The sequence below is a fragment of the Jaculus jaculus genome, chromosome 16 (assembly GCF_020740685.1).
Source record: "Jaculus jaculus isolate mJacJac1 chromosome 16, mJacJac1.mat.Y.cur, whole genome shotgun sequence".
Lineage (NCBI taxonomy): Eukaryota > Metazoa > Chordata > Mammalia > Rodentia > Dipodidae > Jaculus > Jaculus jaculus.
Window position 1 is genome coordinate 71,304,036 of NC_059117.1, and position 26,631 is coordinate 71,330,666.

Genomic DNA, 26,631 nt, shown 5'->3' on the forward strand with positions numbered 1-26,631 from the left:
TGGGGGGCATTCACATTCAAACTATAGCAAATGTTTATATTCATGCTAACAGTCGAGATTCTTGGCATACAATTATTTGCCATGTTGTTATTTATTAAAAATGTTCTTGTCTGGTTTTATAACATAGGTCCTTGATAGCAAAGAAGAGGTTGAGAAACAACATAGAGAAAATATTAAAAAACTGAATTCTCTGGTAGCACGTCAGGAGAAAGATCTTGGCCGACTTCAAGTAGATATGGATGAACTTGTAGAGAAGAACCGAAGTACTCAGGCTGCCCTAGATAGTGCATACAGGTAAAAAAGGAAGAACCCTGCAGCCCATTTGGAATCATTTATCATGGTGGGATGGTGAAGAAATCCCTTTGCCAATACCTGGTCAGCATATCCATATGTCTGTAGGTAACTTGATATTAATTAAAGCAAGTTTGACAAAGTTCCCCCCCTTCTTTGGCTTTTTTGAGGTAGGGTCTCACTCTTGCCCATGCTGATCTGGAATTCACTATGTAGTCTCAGGGTGGTCTCAAACTCATGACAATCGTCCTACCTCTGCCTCCCAAATGCTGGGATGAAAGGTGTATACCATCATACTTGGCTAACAAAGTCTTTATTATAGCCAGTGTTTATTATAGGATGAACATGCTCTTTTTCTGTAGAATTCTGTAGTACATAGAAATTATATTCATTAAATTGAGGAGTTATAGCTAATAGTATATTGTCTTAACCAAAAGTTACCAATATGCTTTTTTAAGAGAACTTACTGATCTTCACAAAGCAAATGCTGCAAAGGACAGTGAGGCACAGGAAGCTGCTCTTAGTCATGAAATAAAAGCCAAAGAAGAACTTTCTGCAGCCCTAGAGAGGGCTCAAGAAGAAGCCCGTCAGCAGCAAGAAACGTTAGCAATTCAAGTAAGCAATGGGTGATTAAAGTAGTCTTTATGTATTTGCATTTATGCAAATTAAAACAATTTGCTAAGTAATTTTAATCTACTGTCATGTACTGGTACAAGTGTTAGGTTTCTATTATAATCTTGTTGGCATTTTTCAGAGTACTGGATTGTGTGAAACAGGTGTAGAGATTTTTTTAAAAAAATTTATGTATTTATTTATTTGAGAGAGAGAAAGAAGGTGAGAGAGAGAGGGAGGGAGGGAGGGAGGTAGGGAGGGAATGAGCTTACGAGTTTACAGACAATATAAACGAACTCCAGGTGCATGCGCCACCTTGTGCATCTGGCTTACATGGGTCCTGAGGAATTGAACAGAGGTCCTTTGGCTTTGCAGGCAAATGCGTTAACCACTAAGCCATCCCTCCAACCCAGGTGTGGAGATTTTAACATTGTTTGAAGTTAATGCATACACTGTCAGTTTTGTGTGGTTTGTTCGTGTATGCATGTGAACTTCAGACTTCAGATGTAGCTCAGTAGTATATCCCTTACCTACCATGTTCAAAGGACTCTGAGGTTAAACCCTAGTCCTGCCAAAGACAAGATATATCTGTATTATATATATCACATAAAATGAAAACTAGCTACTATAGGGCTGGAGGGATTGCTTAATGTGCTTGCTTTCAAAGCCAAAGGATCATGGTTTGATTTCCCAGGCCCCACATTAGCCAGATGCACAAGGCAGCACCTGCATCTGGCGTTTGTTTGCAGTGGCTGGAGACCCTAGCGTGCCTATTCTCCCTCTTTCCCTGTGTCTGCCTCTCTCCCCTCCTGCCTTTTTCTCTCTCAAATAAATAAAAATAAAATATATTTTTTAATCTAGCTACTGTATTTCCAGAGAAATGCATGTGGAATTGTTACATATAGTTCAAAGATATATAAAGATTTATTATTTATTTATTTATTAGGGAGAGAGAGAGAGAGAGAGAGAGAGAGAGAGAGAGGGAGGGAGGGAGAATGGGTGTGCTAGGGCCTCTAGCCACTGCAAACAAACTCCACGTGCATGCGCTACCATGTGCATCTGGCTTATGTGGTACCTGGAGAATCAAACCTGAGTCCTCAGGTCTCACAAGCATGCATCTTAACCACTAAGCCATCTCTCCAGCCCTGAAGAATATATTTAACTCCTGAGTTCATTCATAACAACTTTGGCAGTTAGTGAACTTCATGAAGGGCAGATTAAATTACTAGTTGCTGGACATTTTGTCATATTTATGCCTTTGAGCTATTATGATTGATATACAGCCTCTCTCCTCCCCACCTCAGTACTGGGGATGTGATCCAGGACCTGTTTATGCTGGATTTGGACTATACTGCTGAACTGTTATCTCCAGTCCACATTAGGTTTTCTATATATGGATATCTAGCTTTTCCAGCTCTGTTTGTTAAAATAAACTTCCCAGTAACTCAAATATACCTTTGGTTTAATTTTACATTTTTCTTTTTTCTCCCTGCTTCTCTCCCTCTCTTCTTCTCCCTTCTCTTCCTCTTCCCCTTCCTTCCTTCCTTTCCTTTTTTGAGGTAAGGTCTCGCTCTACCCCAGGTTGACCTGGAATTCATTATGTACTCTCAGGCTGGCCTCAAGCTCATAGTGATCCTCCTACCCCTACTTCCCGAGTGCTGAGATTAAAGGCATGTGCCACCATGCCTGGCTTAATTGTACATTTTCCTTTTTTAATGTATTTTATTTTTTTATTTGAGAAGTAGAAAGGGGGGGGGGAGAGAGAGAGAGAGAGAGAAAGAGAAAGAGCGAGAGAATGGGTGTGCCAGGACCTCCAGTCACTGCAAACAAACTCTAGATGCATGTGCCACCTTGTGCATCTGGCTTACGTGGGACCTGGAGAGTCGAACTGGGATCATTTGTCTTTGTAGGCAAGTGCCTTAACTGCTAAGCCATCTCTCCAGCCCAATTTTACATTTTTCATATATGTATGTGTGTGTATAATTTGTATATTTTTGAATGTGTGCTGGCCCATGCCTTTAATCCTAGTACCCACCACTTGGGAGGCAGAGATAGGATCATCATGAGTTGGAGGCCAGCCTGAGACTACATAGTGAATTCCAAGTCAGCCTGGCACAGAGTGAGACCCTAACTTGAAAAACCAAAAGAAGAAAATAAAGAAATAATACACACAGACTTTTGTGTGTGTTTGTGTGTGTGTGTGTGTGCGCGCGCGTGTGTGTGTGTGTGTGTGTGTGTGTATATATTTATATATATATTTTCAGACATTTGAGACATTTGTTTTCAATTTGTCTCTTGCTTTTGTCTTTCTATGCATAACTACTAGTGTTTGATTTATTTTTTCAGTGTTTCTATTATAAATTTAGGAAAGTATGTATATTTGCATGGTAATATATTATATGTAAACATATATATTTACTTCTGCACGTTTGTGTCTTTCTCGGTCTTACATAAAAGCTTAATTACTATTAGTATTGTTTTATAACTTGCTTATTAACTTAGATATTCTAATGATCTAATGATATTCTTTTGATCACATAATTATAGAATTTAGGGCTTTTCAGAAAGTTTCTTCTTGTTATATTGGTTATATTTGTTTCTGGATGCTTGGATTGTTGCTAGTATTTTTTTGTTGTTGTTGTTTTGTTTTGTTTTGTTTTTTTGAGGTAGGCTGTCTCTCTCTGGTCCAGGCTGACCTGGAATTCACTATGGAGTCTCAGGGTGCCCTCGAACTCTGGGGGATCCTCCTACCTCTGCTCCCGAGTGCTGGGATTAAAGGTGTGCGCCACCATGCCTGGCTATTGCTAGTATTTTTCTATTAAAAATCATACCACAGGGCTGGAAAGATGGCTTAGTGCTTAAGGTGCTTGCCTGCAAAGTCAAAGGACTCAGATTCCATTCCCCAGGACCCACATAAACCAGATGAATAAGGTGGTACATGCATCTGGAGTTCGTTTGCAACGGCTGGAGGTCATGGAGAGTTCATTCTTTGTCTCCCTCTTTCTCATAAATGAAAATAAAATATTAAAAATGAAATCAGGTCCTGACCCCACTCCACGTTGGGGTGGGGGGCCGCCTGCCCGTGCCTGCGCCATGCAGAATGTCATCAACATGGTGAAGGGAAAGGCTCTGGAAGTGGCCGAGTACCTGACCCTGGTGCTCAAGGAATCAAAATTTAAGGAAACAGGTGTAATCACCCCAGGAGAGTTTGTGGCAGCTGGAGATCACTCAGTCCACCACTGTCCAACATGGCAATGGGCCACAGGGGAGAAATTGAATGTGAAGGCATACCTACCAACAGGGAAACAATTTTTGGTGACAAAAAATGTGCCATGCTATAAAAGGTGCAAACAGATGGAGTATTCAGATGAATTGGAAGCTATCATTGAATATGATGGTGATGGGGGATGGGTAGATATATATCATAACACAGGCATTACAGGAATAACTGGAGCAGTTAAGATTACAGTGGAAAGCAAGGACGTTATGAAAGTTCAAGATTGCTCAGCATTGTGTGAAGTGGATGAAGAGGAAGATGAAGGAGAAGCTGCAGACATGGAAGAATATGAAGAGAATGGATTGTTGGAAACAGATAAGGCTGCCCTTGACACCAGGAAAACAGTAGAGGCTTGTAATGCTAGAGCTGATGCTGGAGGTGAAGATTTTATTTTGCAAACCAGAACTTATGACCTGTACATCACTTACGATAAATATTATCAGACACCACGACTATGGTTATTTGGCTACGATGAGCAATGACAGCCCTTAACAGTTGAGCTCCTATATGAAGACATCAGTCAAGATCATGTGAAGAAAACAGTAACCATTGAAAATCATCCTCATCTCTCATCATCTCCTATGTGCTCAGTTCACCCATGCAGGCATGCTGAAGTGCTGAAGAAAATTATTGAGACTGTTGCAGAAGGAGGGGGAGAGCTTGGTATTCATATATATCTTCTAATTTTTTTTGAAATTTGTACAAGCTGTCGTTCCAACAAAAGAATATGACTACACAAGACACTTCACAATATAATGAAGAAGGCATAGAATCCTAATTAGTGTCTGTGATTTTTTTAAAGAATTAACTCATAGACATGACCATTGACCATATTCACCAATGTGTACAATTTCTCTAATAAAAGGACTTATGTTTATGCATTAAATAATTAAAAAAAAAGAAATCATACCACAGCTGGTATGGTGACGTACACCTTTAATCCAAGCACTCGGAAGGCAGAGGTAGGAGGATCACTGTGAGTTCGAGGCCAGCCTGAGATTGCATAGTGAATTCCAGGTCATCCTGGGCTAGAAAAACAAAGAAACAAAAAGTATGCCACAGTTCATAAATCCCTGTATTTCTGCAACCACTTCATGAAAATATACAAAATGCTAATATCTTAAATAAAGAATACTTAAAAATAATAAATTGAGGGGATAAGGAATAGTATATGGAATTACTATTCATAAAACCACCATGTTTACATGCACTATTTTTTATATTATTTTATAATCTTTATCTGCATGTACGTATTTTTCAAGATTGATAACCATAGAGACTATAGTTTTCTAATTAATATTAAATATTTTTGTATGTATAATAATTTTAAAAATATTTTATTTATTTATTTGAAAGAGAGAGGCAGATAGAGAATGGGAGTGCCAGGGCCTCTAGCCACTGCAAACAAACTCCAGATGTATGAGTCACCTTGTGCATCTCGCCTTATGTGGGTACTAGGGAATTGAACCTGGATCCTTCGGCTTTGTTAGCAAGCACTTAACTGCTAAGCTATCTCTCCAACCCTCATTATAATTTTTAATGGTTGTATTCACATTTATTCAAAATTTGAAAATACAGATTATAACACTGATAGATATTTAATATATTTCCAGTTTTTTTTTTTTTTTTTCCTAGGTAGGGTCTTACTCTGGCCCAGGCTGACTTGGAATTCCCTATGTGGTCTCAGGGTGGCCTCAAACTCAAGGCGGCCCTCTTACCTATGCCTCCCGAGTGCTGGTTCAGTTTTTGTTTTTGTTAGCCTAGCTAACACTATAGGATATCTCTGTTTGCTTTCATATTTGCTTCTATAGACTAAATTTTCAGGCCTGGAATGAGCAGAAAAAAGGATGCTGGACATTTTATTTTTTTAAATTATGATACCATAACACTTCCAGTAAACTTGTGACAGTTTACAATATATAGAGCTATATATGAGTGTAGCACCTTATTTATTTTTATTTTTGTTTTGATAGAGCATCCTACTATGTTTATCCTAGCCGCCCTGTTAGCCTCTTAAGTAGCTATCATACCATCCCACCCTACTAGCACTTGTTTTTTTGGCTTTTTGAGGCAGGGTCTCACTAGATCAGGCTGACCTGGAATTCACTACATAGTCTTAGGGTGGCCTCGAATTTACAAGTGTTTTTCTTGCCTCTGCCTCCTGAGTGCTGGGATTAAAGGCATATGCCACCATGCCTGGCTGGTCTTTTAGTTTTTGGGATAGGGTCTCATTATGTAGTCCAGGTTGGCCTGGAACTCAGGATCCTACTGTGTCAGCCATCTGAGTGCAGAGATTATGGGTGCGTGCCATTGAACCTACTTTAGTGCAACTTCTCTTCTCTTCTCTTCTCTTCTCTTCTCTTCTCTTCTCTTCTCTTCTCTTCTCTTCTCTTCTCTTCTCTTCTCTTCTCTTCTCTTCTCTTCTCTTCTCTTCTCTTCCCTCCCCTTCCCCTTCCCCTTCCCCTTCCCCTTCCCCTTCCCCTTCCCCTTCCCCTTCCCCTTCCCCTTCCCCATCCCCTTCCCCATCCCCTTCCCCATCCCCTTCCCCCTCACCATCCCCTTCCCCTTCCCCTTCCCCTTCCTTCCCCTTTCCCTTTCCCTTTCCTTTTTTTTTCTCTTTTCTTTTTTGATAGCTCATCTAGTTCTTATCAACTTCTCCTTTGTGGTAAATGTTTATGGATGCATGGTCTCTCTAATATTGTATGGCAGAGTTGTGCCTTGTGCATATTTATATGCTTTTCTTTGAGTAACATTGGTTACGTAGGGACCTATAGAATATACTTATAGCTTTGGAATGTATATTAGTTATCTTAATGGTCATTGAGTACTATAAATTATCTCAGATAATAGTCAACACAGATTATGTAGTTGGCAGGAAGTTACGGATGCTGCTTCGACATTTGTGATGATAATTGTTTCTATGGCAGGTGGGGGATCTTAGGCTGGCACTGCAACGTGCTGAGCAAGCAGCTGCCAGGAAGGAGGATTACTTACGCCATGAGATCAGTGAACTTCAACAGGTATTGTCACAGCTTTCTTAAATACAAGTTGAAACAAAAGTATATATCCTTAGAAGTAAAAGTGTGATTTACTACAATAGCATTCATGGAAATACACTTACCATTTTCTATTTTTTTGTAGCTTTATGTGAACCAGAGTGGTCACTTGAAAAAAAAATAAGCAGAAAATATATTTAACTTAGTTTTTCTTTGTTTATTTTTATTTATTTATTTGAGAGTGAGAGACAGAGAAAGAGATAGAGAAAGAAAGGGTACACCAGGGCCTCCAGCCACTGAAAACGAACTCCAGATGCATGCACCACCTTGTGCATCTGGCTAACGTGGGTACTGGGGAATTGAGCCTCAAACTGGGGTTCTTAGGCTTCACAGGCAAGGGCTTAACCTCTAAGCCATCTCTCCAGTCCCAGTTTTTAAAAGATATTTTATTTTTATTTATTAGAGAGAGAGGAAGATTGAGAATGGGCATGCCGGCATGCCAGGGCTTCTCTAGCCACTGAAAATAAACTCCAGACACATGGGGAGTTCAACCTAGGTCCTTAGGCTTCAGAGGCAAGTGCCTTAAGTGCCAAGCCATCCTCCAACTCCAGTTTAGTTTTTAAAAAAATATTTTTATTTATTTACAAGGAGAGAGAAAGGGTGGGGGGAGGGAGAATGAGCACACTAGGGCTTTCCTGCTGCTGCAAATGAAGTGCGTTTGCACGTGCTACTTTGTGCATCTGGCTTTACAGGGGTACTGGGGAATGGAGCCCAGGCTGTGAGGTTTGATGAGTAAGTGACTTAACTACTGGGCCATCTTTCTAGCCCTTTACTTTAGTTTGTAATGAAGTAATTTGACATAATAGATTGACTATTCATTCAGTACTGTTTCTGTTTTATTCTTCTGTTTTGTGGTGCATAGTTTCTGTGCTACTAGTTATTGTGACAATGTTTAGTCAGATAGCATGCGTACATAGGTAATGGTAAAGGAAACACAACTTTTTTCTTTTTTTTGTTTTTTTTGAGGTTGGGTCTCACTCCAGCCATGCTGACCTGGAATTCACTTTGTAGTATCAAGGTGGCCTTCAACTCACAGTAATCCTCCTACTTCTGCCTCCCGACTGCCAGGATTAAAAGTGTGTGCCACCACACCTGGCAACTTTTTTTTTTTTAAGGTAGGGTCCAAGTGCTGGGGTTGAAGGCATGTGCTGCCATGCCCAGCTGAGTTTCTGTTTTTATAAAGGAAAGTACTTGGATAAAGAGACCACCACTAAGAAGTTTGGTTGAATTTATTTATTTTTATTTTTTATTTTTTTTTTAATGTAGGATCTTGCTCTAGCCCAGACTGACCTGGAATTTACTGTGTAGTCTCAGATAGGCCTGAAACTCATGGCAGTTCTCCTACCTCTGCCTCCCAAGTGCTGGGATTAAAAATGTGTGCCCACCATGCCTGGAAAATATAATTTACTGCAGAACTCTCTAATAAAATTTGTTCATGTTTTTAGTATTCTTATTGCCGTTCAGTAGTAATAACTTGAGGATTTTTTGAACCAGAGACTTCAGGAAGCAGAGAATCGAAACCAAGAATTGAGTCAAAGTGTTTCATCAACAACAAGACCATTGCTTCGACAAATAGAAAATTTGCAAGCAACCCTAGGATCCCAGACATCATCGTGGGAGAAACTAGAGAAGAATCTTTCTGATAGGCTTGGTAACTTCTTTAGTATTTTCTGTTTGATTTCTTAAGCCCTTCCATCTTATTTGTAGAATTGGTTTAATGGTATAAAATGGAAATCCACTTGACATCTTGTGTCTTGGTTACAGTTCTGTCTCTAGTATATTGAGTTCTGTCTCTAGTATATTGATTTTTTTTTTTTTTTAAGGTATGATCTCACTCTAGCTCAGGCTGACCTGGAATTCATTATGTGGTCCCAGGGTGGCCTCGAACTCTTGGTGATCCTTCTACCTCAGCCTTCTGAGTGCATTAAAGATGTGTGCCACCACACCTGGCTTAGTATATTGATTTTTTACCTCTTTCTTTTTTTCATGTTTATTTATTTTGTTTTTTCTTTTTTTTTTTTTGTTTTATATTTATTTATTTATTTATTTGAAAGAGATAGACAGAGAAAGAGGCAGAGAGAGACTGAGAGAGAATGGGCGCGCCAGGGTCCAGCCACTGTAAACGAACTCCAGACGCGTGCGCCCCCTTGTGCATCTGGCTAACGTGGGTCCTGGGGAAACGAGCCTCGAACCGGGATCCTGAGGCTTCACAGGCAAGCGCTTAACCGCTAAGCCATCTTCCCAGCCCATTATTTTGTTTTTTCAAGGTAGGGTCTCTAGCCCAGGTTTAGCTGGAATTGACTGTGTAGTCTCAGGCTGGCCTTGAACTCAGCGATCCTCCTGCCTCTGGCTCCTGAGTGATGCGATTAAAGGTATATGCCACCATACCCAGCTTCATGTTTATTTTTAATACTTTATGTGACTCTTTCTAATCATGTTTTCCCTTTTACACAGTGTATTGGATATTAAAATACTTCCTGACACCTTTTTATTTTCCAATTCCAGTGCTTTATTTTCAACCAATACATTCTGTTCAGTATCTTCCTGACATTCTTGCATTTAAAGATTTTTTTATTTATTTGAAACAGAGAGAGAGTCAGACAGAGAAAATGGGTGTGTCAGGGGCCTCCTGCTGCTGCCAATGAACTCCAGATGCATGTGCCACCCTGTGCATCTGGCTTACATGGGTCCTGGAGAATTAAACCTGGGTCCTTTGGCTTTACAGACAAGTGCCTTAGCCATAAGCCCTTTCCAATCCCTCTTGCATTTGTTTTTATTTATTAAAAAATTTTTTTGTTTATTTTTATTTATTTATTTGAGAATGACACAGAGAGAGAGAGAGAATGAATGAGAGAATGGGTCCTCCATGGCCTCCAGCCACTGCAAATGAACTCCAGATGTGGGCGCCCCCTTGTGCATCTGGCTAACGTGGGTCCTGGAGATTCGAGCTTTGAACCAGAGTTCTTAGGCTTCACAGGCAAGCACTTAACCGCTAAGCCATCTGTCTAGCCCTCTTGCATTTATTTTTATAGACAGTTACATTCTTAAGTTTTCACTGTCCCTTCCTATATCTGACCCTTTTTTAGTTTGTCTGCAATCGTTTATGAAATAGGGATCAGATACATCTGTAGGCAGTGAAATTTGGAAGATGGTGTTTTCATGGCTTTTTTTTTTTTTTTTGGATTGGAGCCTGCATACCCTCAGATATATGTGGTACTATCCTGGAATATAGGCAAAGCCATGTGACAAACTCAATAAAATACTGTTAACAGGACCGTCAGTACAATAAGGAGCAAAATGTAAAATACAGAGTAAAAGTTTATTAGGTCTACTTTTGTAAGGAAAACTAGAATTACTAGTTTGGTTAAGTGTCAGAACCTTAACAACTGCTCTTTTCTTTTTATTGAAATTTTGTACTGATGTAATTGGATCCCTTGTACACTTTTTCTAATTTCTCAATATATTCACATTTTCAAAGTTAATATATAAAATACCATAGCTGTGTATTTACATTGATCAGTCTGCCAGTTTTTTTTTTTTTTTTTAATTTTATTTATTTGAGAGACAGAGGAAGAGGCAGAGGGAAAGAGAGAGTGGGCGCGCCAGGGCCTCCAGCTGCTGCAAACGAACTCCAGACGCGTGCGCCCTCCCCTTGTGCATCTGCCTTACGTGGGTCCTGGGGAATCGAATCAGGGTCCGAAGGCTTCACAGGCAAATGCCTTAACCGCTAAGCCATTTCTCCATCCCAGTCTGCCAGTTTTATTCACATTTCTGTGTGTGTGTGTGTGTGTGTGTGTGTGTGTGTGTGTGTGTATGCATAGATGCGTTTAGTATTACAATTTTACCAATTGTGTAGGTTCTTATGGTCATCATGGCCAACATGTTAAATCTCAACACTATAAGGATGTTGCTCCTATAAACATACCTAACATCCTTTTCAAACTCCCTTTCCTGTCTAATATCCCTGGAGACCACGGATCAGTCCTTTATTTCTAACATTAAAAATAAATATATTTATTTGAGAGAGAGAATGTGTTTGCCAGGGCCTCTAGTCACCACAGATGAACTCCAGATGTATGTGCCACCCTGTGTACCTGGCTTACGTAGTTACTGGGAAATTGAACCTAGGTCCTTAGGCTTCTCAGGCAAATGACTTAACCACTAAGCTATCTCTCCAGCCCCTATTTCTAACATTTTGATATTTCAAAAATACTACAGTAATAAAATTACACACTCTATGACATTTTGAAATTGGCTTTGTTCAGCATTTCTGGAGCTTCTTGTAAATTACTGATGTTTTCATGCTTTTGTCTTTATTATTGTTAATCCACAGAATGTATGGCCCACAATTTGTTTAGCCATTCACTTGATGAAGGATATCTGGGCTGGTTTCAACCTTTACCTATCATATATAAAGCTGTTGTGTATATTCGTTTGTAGGATTTCATGTGGATATAAATTTTCATACTCTGGATAAAGTCCCAAGTGTTCAGTCTCTGGGCTGTATGGAAGTTTATATTTAGTTTTTGTAGAATGCCAAATATTTTCCATAGTGGCTTTATCTGAGAATAATCCAGTTCATTCACATCCCTGCTTACATTTGTGATATCCCTGTTTTTTTTTCCTCTTATACATTTAGGCAGGTATGAACTCATTTCTCATTTGTACATGCTTTCTGATAAAATGTCCATTCATGTATTTGTACATTTTTGACTAAGTGTGTTGAGATTTTTACATTTGAGTTTTGCAGATTCTTTCTTGATTCTGGGTTCTGGTACTACAAGTGCTGTTTGCAGTTAAGTGCCTTAACTGCTTATCCATCTCTCCAGCCCAATTCATTACTTTTTAAAATATATATATATTTAAGAATGAGAGAAAGAGGCAAAGAAAGTGAGTGGGTGCACCAAGGCCCTCTGCCACTGTAAATTAACTCTAGATACATGCACCACTTTGTGCATCTGGCTTTATGTGGATACTGGGGACTCAAACCTGGGTCATTAGACTTTGCAACGAGAAGCGCCTTTAACTGCTGAGCCATTTCTTAGCCCTCATTATTCTTTTATTGTGTAACTCTGTTTTCATAGTAAAATACTAGGAGGGAAGAATGATGAAGCAGGTGTACATTGATCTCTTTAGAGTGTTCCCCCTAGGCTGTTAATACTGATCCAGTTGAATGAAGCTACTTTGAGTCACTACAAGTTTTGAAATCTCTCCCTGGCATATGCGTGAGTTATGTTCTCATTCTTTAGGTGAATCCCAGACCTTGCTGGCGGCAGCAGTGGAAAGAGAGCGTTCAGCTACAGAAGAACTCCTTGCTAACAAAATCCAAATGTCTTCAGTGGAATCTCAGAATGCTCTCTTAAGGCAGGAAAACAACAGACTTCAGGCTCAGCTAGAATCAGAGAAAAATAAGCTAAGAAAGCTAGAGGATGAAAATAATCGGTGAGTATATTTTTTGTGTGGTATTATTAGTATTTTCGTGGCATTTTAAAGCACTTTTTACAAAGGGTGTTTGTCAGCTTTTATCTTCATTGCTCTTAAAACTAAAAGTCAATCCTTTCAGTGTTTAAAGTCAGAGTCATAGTGATAGATACCAAACTAGTGCCTGGGTCCATTGCACTTCTTACAGGATTTTGAAGGAATATGGTAAGTTTTCTATGGATTTGCATTGTCCAGGGAAAGAATTCATTCCTTTAAAGGTCTCTAATATCATAAAATAGTATAAACACTACTCATGGGAGTTATTTTTTAATTAATTAATTTTTTTCTCAATTTTTATTAACATCTTCCATGATTATAAAAAATATCCCATGGTAATACCCTCCCTCCTGGGAGTTATTTTTATAGTACAAGGTTTATAGTAGCATCATTTTTTCTAAACAAATATTTTAGTTCTTTGGAAAACACAAATTGTACAATCTATCTATTTGAAATTACATTTCTGAGGAAATTTTACTTTTAAGAAAAGAAGATAAGTAAAAATGGTTTATGAGATACCTAAACTTTTATAACTGCTTTCATAGAAACCCCGATTTTGTGAAATTTGAGCATGTACTAGAACGGTGGTATTCAAAATTACTTTTAAAATGTCCCTTTAAGCCAGGCATGTTGGTGCATGCCTTTAATCCCAGCACTCCGGAGGCAGGGGTAGGAGGATCACCCTGAGTTCAAGGCCACCCAGAGACTACATAGTGAATTCCAGGTCAGCCTGAGCTGGAGTGAGACTCTACCTCAAAAACAAACAAACAAACAAAAAAGTCCCTTTAAATGAATTCTCTGTACTGGTAATGCAAAAAAGTTTATACCAAAGTTATTTGTAGGTCACCTGCTGAAAGGAACCCAAGTGATCTGGGAAAGTCAGTTGGAAAACCACTGATGTTGAGCTGGTGATATTGAATGACTAGTAAATGTGTAGCTGGAGTTTAATAAGTAGTGAATTTTTAATAGTCTGTACTATCATCTTTTTTGTTTTGTTTAATTGCCTCTGGTTTACTAGGTACCAGGTTGAATTAGAAAACCTAAAAGATGAATATGTAAGAACACTTGAAGAGACAAGGAAAGAAAAGGTACTTCTCTTAGTGTTCGCTCCCCTTTTAGGGCTGGCTTACTTTAGAGAATGGATGGATGTGGTAGCGAACCTTTGAGATGGTGAGATGAAGTGGGTGATGGTATTGTTTTTGGAAATACAACGGAAGTTTGTACTTTATGTTCTGAACTTTGGAATTGACTAGTTATGACGCCGTAAGTTAGTATAACAGAAATTATTTAACTTTATCTCTCTCTACTAGACATTGTTGAACAGTCAGTTAGAAATGGAAAAAATGAAAGTTGAACAAGAAAGGAAGAAAGCCATTTTTACTCAAGAAGCAATAAAAGAAAAGGTATTAAACTTTATTGATTTTGTTTTGGTATAACTATTTAGGAGCTGTTGTGATTTGTTTCTATAGTTTATTTATTTATTTTAATGTAATACAGAAAGAGAGAAAGAGAGAGAACATGTGAGCCAGGGCTTCTAGCCAATGCACATGAATTCCAGATGCATGTACCACCATGTGCATCTGGCTTACATGGGTACTGGGAAATTGAACTTAGGACCTTAGGCTTTCTAGGCAAGTGCCTTAACCACTAAGCCATTTCTCCAGCCCTGTTTGTGTATATTTTCAAGGTAGGGTTTCACTCTAGCCCAGGCTGGCCTGGAATTCAGTATGGAGTCTCAGGGTGGCCTCAAACTCTACCTCTACCTCCTACCTCTACCTCTGAGTGCTGAGATTAAAGGTGTGCACCACCACGCCTGGCTCCTGTTTCTATAATTTAAAACATTTTGTTTGTTTATTTATTTGAGAGACGCAGACAGAGAAGGAGGCAGAGAGAGAGAGAGAATGGGTGCGCCAGGCCCTCTAGCTGCTGCAAACTAACTCTAGACGCATGCGCCCCCTTGTGCATCTGGCTAACGTAGGTCCTGGGGAGTCAAACCTCAAACTGGGGAGGAAGCGCTTAACCGCTAAGCCATCTCTCCAGCCCCTGTTTCTGTAATTTTAAAATATTTTTATTTATTTATTTATTTGACACAGAGAGAGAATGGGCATGCCAGTGCTTCCAGCCACTGTAAACAAACTCTAGATGCATGTGCCCCATTGTGCATCTAGTTAATGTGGGTCCTGGAGAATTGAACCTGGGTCCTTTGGCTTTGTAGGCAAATGCCTTAACTGCTAAGTCATACTTCCAGCCCAATAATTTTAGTTGCACTAATTTACAAGTATTATATATATATGTGTGTGTGTGTATATATATATATATATATATATATATATATATGTATGTATGTATGTATGTATGAATGAATGAATGAATGAATGAATGAATGTATGTATGCATGCATGCATGCATGCATATGTAATTTTTTTTTATTTGGTTTTTCAAGGTAGAGTCTCACTCTAGCGCAGGCTGAACCTGGAATTCACTATGTAGTCTCAGGGTGGCCTCTAACTCAAAGCGATCCTTCTACCTTTGCCTACCAAGTGCTGGCATTAAAGGCATGTGCCACCATGCTCGGCTTTAAGTAGCATATTTTTTATATCTAAAAATCAATAATACATTGATGAATTTTAGTGTTCTATTCCAAATGGATGTGAAGTAATTTGAGTACATCCAAAGAGATCTGTGATTAGTAAACCTAAAACCTGTGATTGATTTTGAATTATAGAGCTTCTTGATCTTTTTAAAATAAATTTAGTGATTTTTTTTTTTTTTTAAACTGAAACTGTGGTAGTAATTGCCTGTAAGCACAGTAGGAATAGGCCCAGCCTGTTCACTTTCTGGTTATTGAGGGTAGTTTGTATAAAGTGTGTTTTCTATACTTAAGGATGACAGAATACTCAGAGTTAGCATAATATATTAAAGTAACTATATGAAAATGGAACTTGCCTTTTAAATTTATTTGAAATTTTAAAAAGTACATTTAGATACGGGATTGGAGAGATGGCTCAGCAGGTAAGAGCTCTTGCTGCACAAGCATGAGGCCCCAAGAGGGACTGAGACTGTCCAAGTTCAATTCCCCAACATCCACATAAAAAGCTGGGCATGGCCATGCACATCTGTATCCCAGTTTACAGGGAAGAGAGAATGGAGATTGTTGACTGACGAAAAAGAAAGAAAGAAAAATGAGCATTTCTTGGTTGAGTGAGAGACTCCATCTCAAGGAAAACATGTGGGTGAGTGTTAGAGGACACTGATATTCTAATTTCTGGCCTTCGTACATGTGGCATGCATCTGCACACACACATCCATATGTTACATGCATATCACATCACACATCACACCACATATTCTACACACACACACACATACATACTAAATACCTATAATCAAATTGATAAGCGAGAAATGTTATGGTTTATAAGAGTAATTGGTTTGTTACCTAATATGAAACAGTTAGTTTCTGCAGTCATTTCAACAAAGGCATTTTTTCTTTTCGGTTTTTGGAGATAGGGTCTCACTCTAGCTCAGGCTGACCTGGAACTCACTCTGTAGTCTCAAGGTGGCCTTGAACTCGTGATGAGCCTCCTACTTCTGCCTCCCAAGTGCTGGGACTAAAGGCATGCACCACCACACCCAGCTATTAAAGGCATTCTTTTTCCATTAAAAAGCTGCACCAAGGGCTGGTGGGATGGCTTTTAGTGGCTAAGGCATTTGCCAGCAAAGCCAGTGGACCCAGGTTCGATTCCCTGGGACCCACATTAGCCAGATGCACAAAGGGTTGCATGTATCTGGAGTTCGTTTGCAGTGGCTAGAGGCCCTGATGCACCCATTCTGTTTCTCTCTCCATCTTTCTCTGTCAAATAAATAAACTAATTAATTAAAAAAAAACCTGCACCAAGTGGTTAGAGAGATGAATTTGCAGTTAAGGTGCTTAAAAGCCTAATAATCCTAATTCAATTTCCCAGTACTCACATATGCATGCACAAAGTGGTATATGCACCTAGAGATCGTTTGCATCAGCTGGGGTCTTTGGTTGCACGCATTCTCTCTCTCTCTCCCCACTCTTTCTCTGCTTGTAAATATTTTTAACATATGTTTATTTATTTATTTAATTTTTAATAATTTATTTTTCATTGATATCTTCCATGGTTGTAAACAATATCCCATGGAAATTCCCTCTCCTCCCCCTCCACTTTGTCCTTTGAAACTCCACTCTTCATCACATGCCCTCCCCCTCTCTTTTATTTTGATATCATGATCTTTTCTTCCTGTTATGATGGACTTGTGTAGGTAGTGTCAGGCACTGTGAGGTCATGGATATCCAGGCCATCTTGTGTCTGGAGGAGCATGTTTTAAGGAGTCCTACCCATCCTTTGGCTCTTAGATTCTTTACACCACCTCTTCCACAGTGGACCCTGAGCCTTGGAAGGTGTGATAGAAATATTTCAGTGCTGAGCACTCCTCTGTCATATTTATTGTATTTGAGAGAGAAAGAGGCAACCAGAGAGAGAGAGAGAAAGAGAGAGAATGGGTGCACCAGGGCCACTGTAAACAAACTCTAAACACATGTACCACCTTGGGCTTATGTGGGTACTGGGGACCTTAGGTTTTGTAGGCAAGCACCTTAATTGTTCTCTCCAGCCCTAAATAAAAAATATATTAAAAAAAAAAAAAAAAAAACAACCCTGCAGCAGGGCTGGAGAGACGGCTTAGCAATTAAGGCATTTGCCTATAAAGCCAAAGGATCTGGGTTCAACTTTTCAGGTCCCACGTAAGCCAGATGCATTAGGGGGCACATGCATCTGGAGTTCGTTTGCAGTGGCTGGAGGTCCTGACCCACCCATTTTCTCCCTCTCTTTTTCTCTCTATCAAATAAATAAGTAAAAATAAAGTTTAAAAAAAAACCTGCAGGGGGCTGGAGAGAAGGCTTAGCAGTTAAGTGCTTGCCTGTAAAGCCGAAGGACCCCCAGTTCAAGGCTTCATTCCCCAGGATCCACATAAGCCAGATGTACAAGGTGGCACATGCATCTGGAGTTCATTTGCAGTGGCTGGGGAGGCTCTGGTGTGCCCATTCTCTCTCTCTCTGCCTCTTTATCTCTCTGTCGCTCTCAAATAAATAAATAAAAATAAACAAAAATAATTTAAAAAAAACCCTGCAGGGCTGGAGAAATGTCTTAACAGTTAAGGCACTTGCCTGCAAAGCCCAAGGACCCAGGTTTGATTCTCATGGTCCCAGATAAGCCAGATGCACATGGTGGCAAATGCATCTGGAGTTCGTTTGCAGTGGCTAGAGGCCCTGGCACGCCCATTCCCATTCTCTCTCTCTCCCCCCTCCCACCCCTCTATTTGTCTCAAATAAATAAAATTAAATCTTTAGGGTTGGAGAGATGGCTTAATGGTTAAGTGCTTGCCTGTGAAGCCTAAGGACCTCGGTTCAAGGCTCGATTCCTCAGGACCCATATTAGCCAGATGCACAAGGGGGCTCACATGTCTGGAGTTCATTTGCAGCGGCTGGAGGCCCTAGTGCGCCCATTCTCTCTCTATCTGTCTTTCTCTCTCTGTGTTGCTCTCAAATAAATAAATAATTTAAAAAATAAAATAAATCTTTTTAAAAAAAACAACCCTGTAACAATAAAAAATTGTTTTGCCATAAATGAGTCTCTTAGGCTGTTAAGTTTTATTTTTTAAAAAATATTTTATTTATTTGACAGAGAAAGAGCGGGGGGGGGGAGAGAGAATGGGCACGTCAGGGCCTCCAACCACTGTAAATGAACTCCAGACACGTGCGTCCCCTTGTGCATCTGGCTAATGTGGATTCTGGGGAATCGAACCTGGGTCCTTTGGCTTTGTAGGCTAAGGCCTTAATCGCTAAGCCATCCCTCCAGACTAAGTTTAAAATTTTTAAACCTCTTTGATGACGAGTCATATCTGCAATAGTTTTTTCTTTAAATATCTGCAACATTTTTAAAAAATTATTTATTTATTTATTTGAGAGCGACAGACACAGAAAAACAGATAGAGGGAGAGAGAATGGGCGCGCCAGGGCTTCCAGCCTCTGCAAACGAACTCCAGACGTGTGCACCCCCTTGTGCATCTGGCTAATGTGGGACCTGGGGAACCGAGCCTCGAACAGGGGTCCTTAGGCTTCACAGGCAAGCGCTTAACCGCTAAGCCATCTCTCCAGCCCTATCTGCAACTTTTTTTTTTGGTTTTTCAAGGTAGGGTCTCACTCTAGCACAGGCTGACCTGGAATTCACTATGTAGTCTCAGGGTGGCCTTGAACTCATAGTAATCCTCCTACCTCTGCCTCCCGAGTGCTGGGATTAAAGGCGTGCACCACCACGCCCGGCTATCTGCAACATTTTTATAGGCAAATTAGAATACCTTTGTTGCCATTAATCCTAGAAAATTTACTGTTGTCTCTATTTATCTTTCTGATCTTCCATCTGGAAAAATTTCTTGTTTATTCCCTAAGGAGCGCAAGCCATTTTCTGTGTCTAGTACTCCGACCATGTCGCGTTCCAGTTCTCTCAGTGGAGTTGATATGGCAGGACTACAGGCATCGTTTCAGGTAACGGTTGTTTCCTGAGTGTTCTTAGTTCTCAAGTTGAGTTATAAAGGAAATGTGTACTTAGCAGATTGGCTGTCGTCATGACCTTGCCATTCCACAGGCATTCATCTAAATGTAGGGTTAGTTGCATTGAAGAAATGTGGATGATTTTCTGCTGCAGGGACAATCACAGACATTTTACAGCAAGAACTGACAGGTTTATTTTGAACTTGGTAATGGAACACAGTGTGTGATCACTAGGTAACTGTGTGTACATTCTTTAATATAGGAGGAGTCTCATGATCATTCATTTGGACTGATGTCTACATCAACAAATGGGAGCAATCTTTATGATGCAGTAAGGATGGGAGCAGGATCAAGCATTATTGAAAATCTACAGTCTCAGTTAAAGCTAAGAGATGGAGAAATAACTCATTTACAGGTATTGGAAAAAATTAAGTATGCTTTAGAAGGCAATGAAATAGTGGAGGCCAGTAAAGAAGACCCTCATTTCCATCTCAATTCTGAGCAAATTGAAATATAAGATGAATTACTGACATGTAACACCCATTTAAATTAAATTTAAAGTATATTAATGGTAAAAAGCAAGAGCCAAATGAACCTCCTAAGTGATTTCCACAGTTAGGCAGATTTATCTGCTCTGTCCCAGGAATACTGTACCAGAGCAGATCTCCCCGTGTGTTGTATCTCAGGTAGGATTTATGAGCACTCGGAGCAGATGATGCCTTCTTGCAGCAGCTCTTTCCCAGCAGGCAAAAGAGAAGTGCTGACCAAGCATACTGCTCATGCTATTCTTCCTATATGTACCACTAAGTTAGTTCTCTAGCTTCCCCATCACAGGTATGAGTAAACATGAAAGAGGTTTGAACTATAACATCTGCACATACAGGAAAAAAAACATGTATATTAGGGAATGGGGAAGAAACATCCTCACTATATAGTTGTTTTTTGGTTTTGTTTTAATATTTTATTTTTATTTATTTATTCATTTATTTGACAGAGAAAGAGGGGGGAGGAGGAGAATGGGCACACCAGGCCCTCCAGCCACTGCAAATGAACTCCAGATGCATGTGCCCCCTTGTACATCTTGCTAATGTCGGTCCTGGGGAATCAAACCTGTGTCCTTTGGCTTTGCAGGCTTTAACTGCTAAGCCATCCCTCCAGCCCTGTTTTTTTCCTTTCTTTTTTCCTTTCCTTTCCTTTCCTTTCCTTTCCTTTCCTTTCCTTTCCTTTCCTTTCCTTTCCTTTCCTTTCCTTTCCTTTCCTTTCCTTTCCTTTCCTTTTTCCTTTTTCCTTTTTCCTTTTTCCTTTTTTTTTCCTTTTTCCTTTTTCCTTTTTCCTTTCCTTTTTCCTTTCCTTTTTCCTTTCCTTTTTCCTTCCCTTCCCTCCCCCTTCCCTCCCCCTTCCCCTCTCCTTTCCTTTTTTTTTTTTAAGGTAAGGTCTCATTCTAGCCCTGGAACTCACTCAGTAGGCCTAGGCTAGCCTTGAACTCATGGCATCCTCCAACCTCAGCTAGGACTAAAGATGTGTACCACCTGTCCCTGCTTACCAGTTTTTTTCAAACTGTATTCAGTGAAAACTGTTGCAGTGTTTTATGATTTCAGGTTTGTTTTTTGGTTTTTGGTTTTTTGAGGTAGGGTCTCACCAGCTCAGGCTAACCTGGAATTCACTATGTAGTCTCAGAGTGGTCTTGAACTCAAAACCATCCTCCTCCCTCGTCCTCCCAAGTTGCTGGGATTAAAGGTGTGTGCCACCATGCCTGGCTGTGATTTCAGTTTTAACCTTTATACACTCAGAATATTTCTTTCTATTCCCATTATTAGTTTTTAGTTGTGTGCCATATTAGTCACTTAAAGAAGAACCTGAACTGAAAAAAAGGGATGATCTCTAGCTCGGTGTGTTGTGCTTAAATGGCTTACTTAATTTCTTTGGTAGTGATGGTAGCTTCCAGCAATGTGACCTGCACAGCTGGGAGAGGCTGTGTAATGTAGTTAATTAAGCGTGTTTTCAAGGCGAGTGACATGGCTCAGTGGTTAATGCTAGGTTGCAAAGGCTGTCAGCTTGGGTTCAATTCCTCAGCATCCACATCAAGCCAGATACAAAGTGGCACATATATCTGTGATCGTGATATTCTTAGCTCTCAGGCCAGCTAGTCTGATATTTGTTAGCAGTCTGTTTGTAGTGGCAAGAGACCTGCAGAAAAGATGGAGTACAGACACCTTGAAATTGTCCTCTGACCTTCACATGCACACCATGGTATGTGTCTCCAACCCACATATTTAAATTTAAAGTGTGTTTTCATTCTTCTAGGTTCTTGGAACTCAGAATAACAGAAATGTCTATCATTTTCAGAGATTAAAGAGAAATATATAGTTTCATTTTTCAAACAAATCATTGGATTTTTTTCCTTTTTCTTTTCTTTCTTTCTTTCTCTTTCTCTCTTTCTCTCTCTCTCTTTCTTTCTCTCTCTCTTTCTCTTTCTTTCTTTCTTTCTTTCTTTCTTTCTTTCTTTCTTTCTTTCTTTCTTTCTTTCTCTCTTTCTTTCTCTCTCTCTCTCTTTCTTTCTTTCTGTCTTTCTCTCTCTCTCTCTTTCTTTCTTTCTTTTTTTTGAAGATAGGGCTTCACTCTAGGTCAGGCTGACCTGGAATTCACTATGTAGTCTCAGGGTGGCCTCTAACTCACGGTGATCCTCCTATCTCTGCCTCCCAAATGGTGGGATTAAAGTTGTGTGCCACCATGCTTGGCTTGAACTTTTTCTTTAGTTCTATATTCTCTCTCTTGCAGAGTAAAACCTATAAAAATGGTATACCCCTGATGAAAGTTGGGACTTTCCTCTGATATATCTTTTTTTTTAGAAATAGCACACTAAATATTCTTATGTTAGAAATCAATAAGATATTCTTATTTAAATTATCTTATTATACTGTTTCTCAGCTAGAAATTAGCAATCTAGAAAAAACTCGATCAATAATGGCTGAAGAGCTAGTTAAATTAACAAATCAAAATGATGAACTTGAGGAGAAAGTGAAGGAAATACCCAGGCTTCGAGTACAGCTTCGAGTAAGTATTTCTTTTTTCCCCAATAAAAACATGCATTGTTTTTATTAATATATATTATTTTTATTTGTTTATATAGTGGTATTTTTATCACCTTTCTGTCCCGTGCTACCCTTTCTTATTTTTCCCATTCCTGCTGATCCCTTTCCTCTTCCCAACTATTTCTCCTATTGCTTTGATGACTTGTTTTGTTTTGTTTTGTTTTTCTAGGAAGGGTTTCACTCTAGCTCAGGCTGACATCTGACATGAAATTCACTATGTAGTCTGAGGCTGGCTTCGAACTCCCGGTGATCCTCCTACCTCTGCCTCCTGAGTGCTGGGATTAAAGGCATGTGCCACCACGCCCAGCTTTTCTTTATGTTTTAGATGACCCAGTAAACTACATTAAGGTTCCTTTCAAGAGCATGGGTACCTTACTGGTGGCTACACCACTGAGAAAAATGTGTTTCTCTTCTCCAGGAACCATTAGCTGCATCTGATTCCTCAGGTATGGGTAGAGACTCAGGAGCTCCTCCCTCTCCACGAGAGGATGTTGGCAGGTTCAGTCTTGTGCAAATAATCCCAGCTCCCATGAGTTTAAAAGTGCAGTGGCCATGTCATTCCTAGACGTCAGCATTCCACACCACACCACACCCTCTTCTTCTAGCTCTTACGCTCTTTCCGCCCGTAAATATCACCTGAGATATTTTAATCCAGTTACTAAATGTCACATTTTTAGCTTATATAATTTATAATGTGTTAGTACTGCCTTTGAAAATTAAAGAGTATTGCTTGTGTCATTATGCATCCAAAGTCTTTTCACAAAAGTATTTCATCCTAACATAAGAACTATCTTATTTAGCCAAGATTTATTTGTAGCAAACATCGTATGTTGCATTTCCTTTGTATTTTCTTGTGCCTCAAAATTTATGTTTCATAATATTACCGTATTTGAATATTAGGAGATACTGCTAAGCCATAAATTAGATTTTTTCCCCCAAGGTAGGGTTTCGCTGTAGCCTAGGATGAACTGGGATTCACTTTGTAGTTTCAGGGTGACCTCAAACTCATGGTGACCCTCCTATCTCTGCCCCCACAGTGCCAAGATTAAGGGTGTGTGCCACCATGCCTGGAATATGTTTTCTTTGGGCTTATCTTTGTAGACTAAATGTCAGATAATTTTTAAACAACAGTTAATCACAAAGACTAAAATATCGTTGAGTGTGCTTAAATTGATGGGAAGGAGACTCATTAAGTCATACATGGGGAAATTTAAAATTTAGTAAAGATGGTAAACATTTAACTTCAAAGAAACTTCTCCTTTTTCGCTCTTTATTCCAACATAGACTGGAGTGCATGGGTATATATGTATTTTTTCCTGATATATATATATATATATATATATATATATATACGCGCGCGCGCGCGCACACACACACACACACACACACACACACACACACACATATTTTTATGGACAACTTCTATACTTACAGAGAAGAAACTATGGTATTTCCCTCTCCTCCCCTGCTTTCCCCTTCATAACTCTGCTCTCTGCCATATCCCCTCCCTCTCTCCATTTGTATCTCTTTTAATTTGTTGTCATCATCTTTTTCTCCTATAATGAGGGTCTTGTGTAGGTATTGCTAGACACTGCGAGGTCTTGGATATCAAGGCCAATTTCTGTCCGGACCGTTGTGATTAAGGAGTGGTACCATTCCTTTGGCTTTTACATTCTTTCTGCCACCTCTTCTGCAATGGACCCTGAGCCTTAGAGGGTGTGATAGAGATGTCTCAGTGCTGGACACGCCTTTGTCCCTTCTTCTCAGCACTATGTTGCCTTTTGGGTCGTCCCAGTGGTCATCGTCATCTGAAAAGAGAAGCTTCTCTAACCAGAAGTGATATTGGCATTAATATATGAATATGAACATTAGTGCTTTCAGGACAATTTGGTGAGAGTAATATATATGTATTTATCCAGACAAGAGTAGGCTTTATACCCGAAAGACTCATGACCTTCCCTGCCATAGGCTTTTTAAAAATTTTTTTTAATTCATTTTTAAAAATGTATTTATTTGAGATCAATAGAGAGAGAGAGAGAGAATGGACGCACCAGGGCCTACAGCTACTGCAAACAAACTTCAGACGCATGTGCCCCCTTGTGCATCTGGCTAATGTGGGTCCTGGGGAACTGAACCTTGAACTGGTGTCCTTAGGCTTCACAGGCAAGCCCTTAACCACCAAGCTCTCTCTCCAGCCCTGCTATAGTCTTTTGATTAGTTTCTCAGTATCAGGCATGTATTTCTTCTCATAGAGCAGGCCTTCAGTCCAATTAGAGAGCAGTTGGTTTCCCTCAGAGCAGACATACCACTATTGCATTTGTTCAGTGATTTGGCCTGTCTGCCCAAACTTTAGGCTTCTAGTGTCCACTGTTTTCACCGCTGATGACTTCTGTCTCCTATAAGGCTCCATACAGTGCAGCTTTTACCAGCTTTCAGTCGGCTGGTCTACAGGCAGAAGGTGTTCTGCTCAGTACCAGCTTGATTTCTCAGTGACTTTGGCATGTCTTCAACAGTAGGGTCTTACCATCTTTCTCATGGGAAACCAAGGGCCTTGGCGATAGCCTATAGTGTTTTGGAGGCAACAGGGACCTCCCTGGCCAACAACTCACTAGAAGGTATCCCATCCCTGGCACTGAAAATTTTCTACTAACAATCTATGGCTTCTAGATGTGCCATTATTCAAGAAAGTAGATTTTCATATGTCTTATTATTCAGAATATCTTGAATTTTGATTGACCCTCCCACCACCCTTCTTTCATACAACATTTAGCTTTTTAAAGAAACTTCTCCTTTTTAGTTCTTAATTCCAACATAGACTGGTGTGTATGAGTATAGTTTTTAAATAGATGAGTTTCTCCTTTTATTCACATTGTGATATGTTTACACTAACTTATTTGTAACAACTAACAATGATCTGCATGGTCATTTAAAATTATAAACAACTATTTTCTAGGACTTGGATCAAAGATACAATACTATCCTGCAAATGTATGGGGAGAAAGCAGAAGAAGCAGAAGAACTTCGATTAGATCTTGAAGATGTCAAAAATATGTACAAAACTCAAATAGATGAACTTTTAAGACAAAGGCTCAGTTAACTTGTAAAACTGGAATTTCCATACAACTGAATGTAAATACTACTCAATGTAGACTTCCAATAAATTTTTTTATAGATTTAGAAATTGGACATATTGTAGAGTATAAAAACTTTTACAAAATTCTTTTACAGTACATAGTAATATTTGCAATTAAGTTATTTTGTGGAATATTTGAACTTTATTTTTGAAACTTTAAAATTTATTTTTTCAAGCATCTGGATTTTTTTGTTTTGATTTAAACAGCACAGAGATTAATTACTTTATCAACATATCAACATGGCTAGCGAAGAAGAGTGGTATTCATGTATTATTGTAGATATATAACTATCTGTATCAATAATTTATGTCTTTGTATATAAGATTTATAGAGTAACATTAACATATTGAGGCTATGAAATTTTTCTCATTTAAATCTTCAACATATCTCATGGAAATATTTTGTGTTCAAATAAATTTATTGAACCCATGACTATTAAATTTTGAACTAAAAATTTCCTTTAAAAGTAGAAAACATGGCTGGAGAGATGGCTTTGCGGTTAAGCAATTGCCTGTGAAGCCTAAAGACCCCGGTTTGAGGCTGGATTTCCCAGGACCAATGTTAGCCAGATGCCCAAGAGGGCACATGCATGTGGAGTTCCTTGGCAGTAGCTGGAGGCCCTGCCGTGCCCATTCTCTCTCTCTCTCTCTCTCTCTCTCTCTCTCTCTCTCTCTCTCACTTTCAAATAAATAAATAAAATAATTTTTTTAAAAAGTAGAAATTTTTTTAAAAAGTTGAAAACACACGAAAATTTAAAGAATAAATAACTTAAGCTTTATTTTTTTTTCTTTTCTTTTTGAGATAGGGTCTTTACTTTAGTCTAGGCTGACCTGGAATTCACTGTGTAGTCTCAGGGTGGCTTTAAACTCACAGCAATCCTCCTACCTCTGCCTCCTGAGTGTTGGGATTAAAGGTATGCACCACCACACCCAGCTTAAATTTTTTTTTAATTTGAAATTTGAACTTTTATTCATCTAGCTTCCACATGAGGTGTGAATAAATTTTAGTACATTTTGGTACTTATCCAAAGAAAGTTATACATATCCAAAACTATTTGTACATGATTGGATAATAGAATATTTTACTTACAATAATTTGTTATTGCTTCATAACA

At 39.3% G+C, this 26,631-nt stretch overlaps 1 protein-coding gene and 1 pseudogene across 1 annotated transcript in view; both read left to right on the forward strand.

Annotated features, from left to right (window-relative positions):
- The window catches only part of Tmf1 (TATA element modulatory factor 1), a 65,707-nt gene extending 40,140 nt beyond the window's left edge, over positions 1–25,567 (forward strand). Inside the window, exons 7-17 of the mRNA XM_045135944.1 lie at positions 128–294; positions 750–906; positions 7,108–7,200; positions 8,731–8,887; positions 12,486–12,678; positions 13,733–13,802; positions 14,025–14,117; positions 19,190–19,285; positions 19,554–19,706; positions 22,220–22,345; positions 25,337–25,567. Coding sequence (XP_044991879.1) covers positions 128–294; positions 750–906; positions 7,108–7,200; positions 8,731–8,887; positions 12,486–12,678; positions 13,733–13,802; positions 14,025–14,117; positions 19,190–19,285; positions 19,554–19,706; positions 22,220–22,345; positions 25,337–25,480 — 1,449 coding nt within the window. The 3' untranslated portion in view covers positions 25,481–25,567. The remainder of the gene's footprint in view (positions 1–127; positions 295–749; positions 907–7,107; positions 7,201–8,730; positions 8,888–12,485; positions 12,679–13,732; positions 13,803–14,024; positions 14,118–19,189; positions 19,286–19,553; positions 19,707–22,219; positions 22,346–25,336) is intronic.
- Positions 3,997–4,936, forward strand: LOC101612618 (annotated as a pseudogene).
- Positions 25,568–26,631: the final 1,064 nt, after the last annotated feature.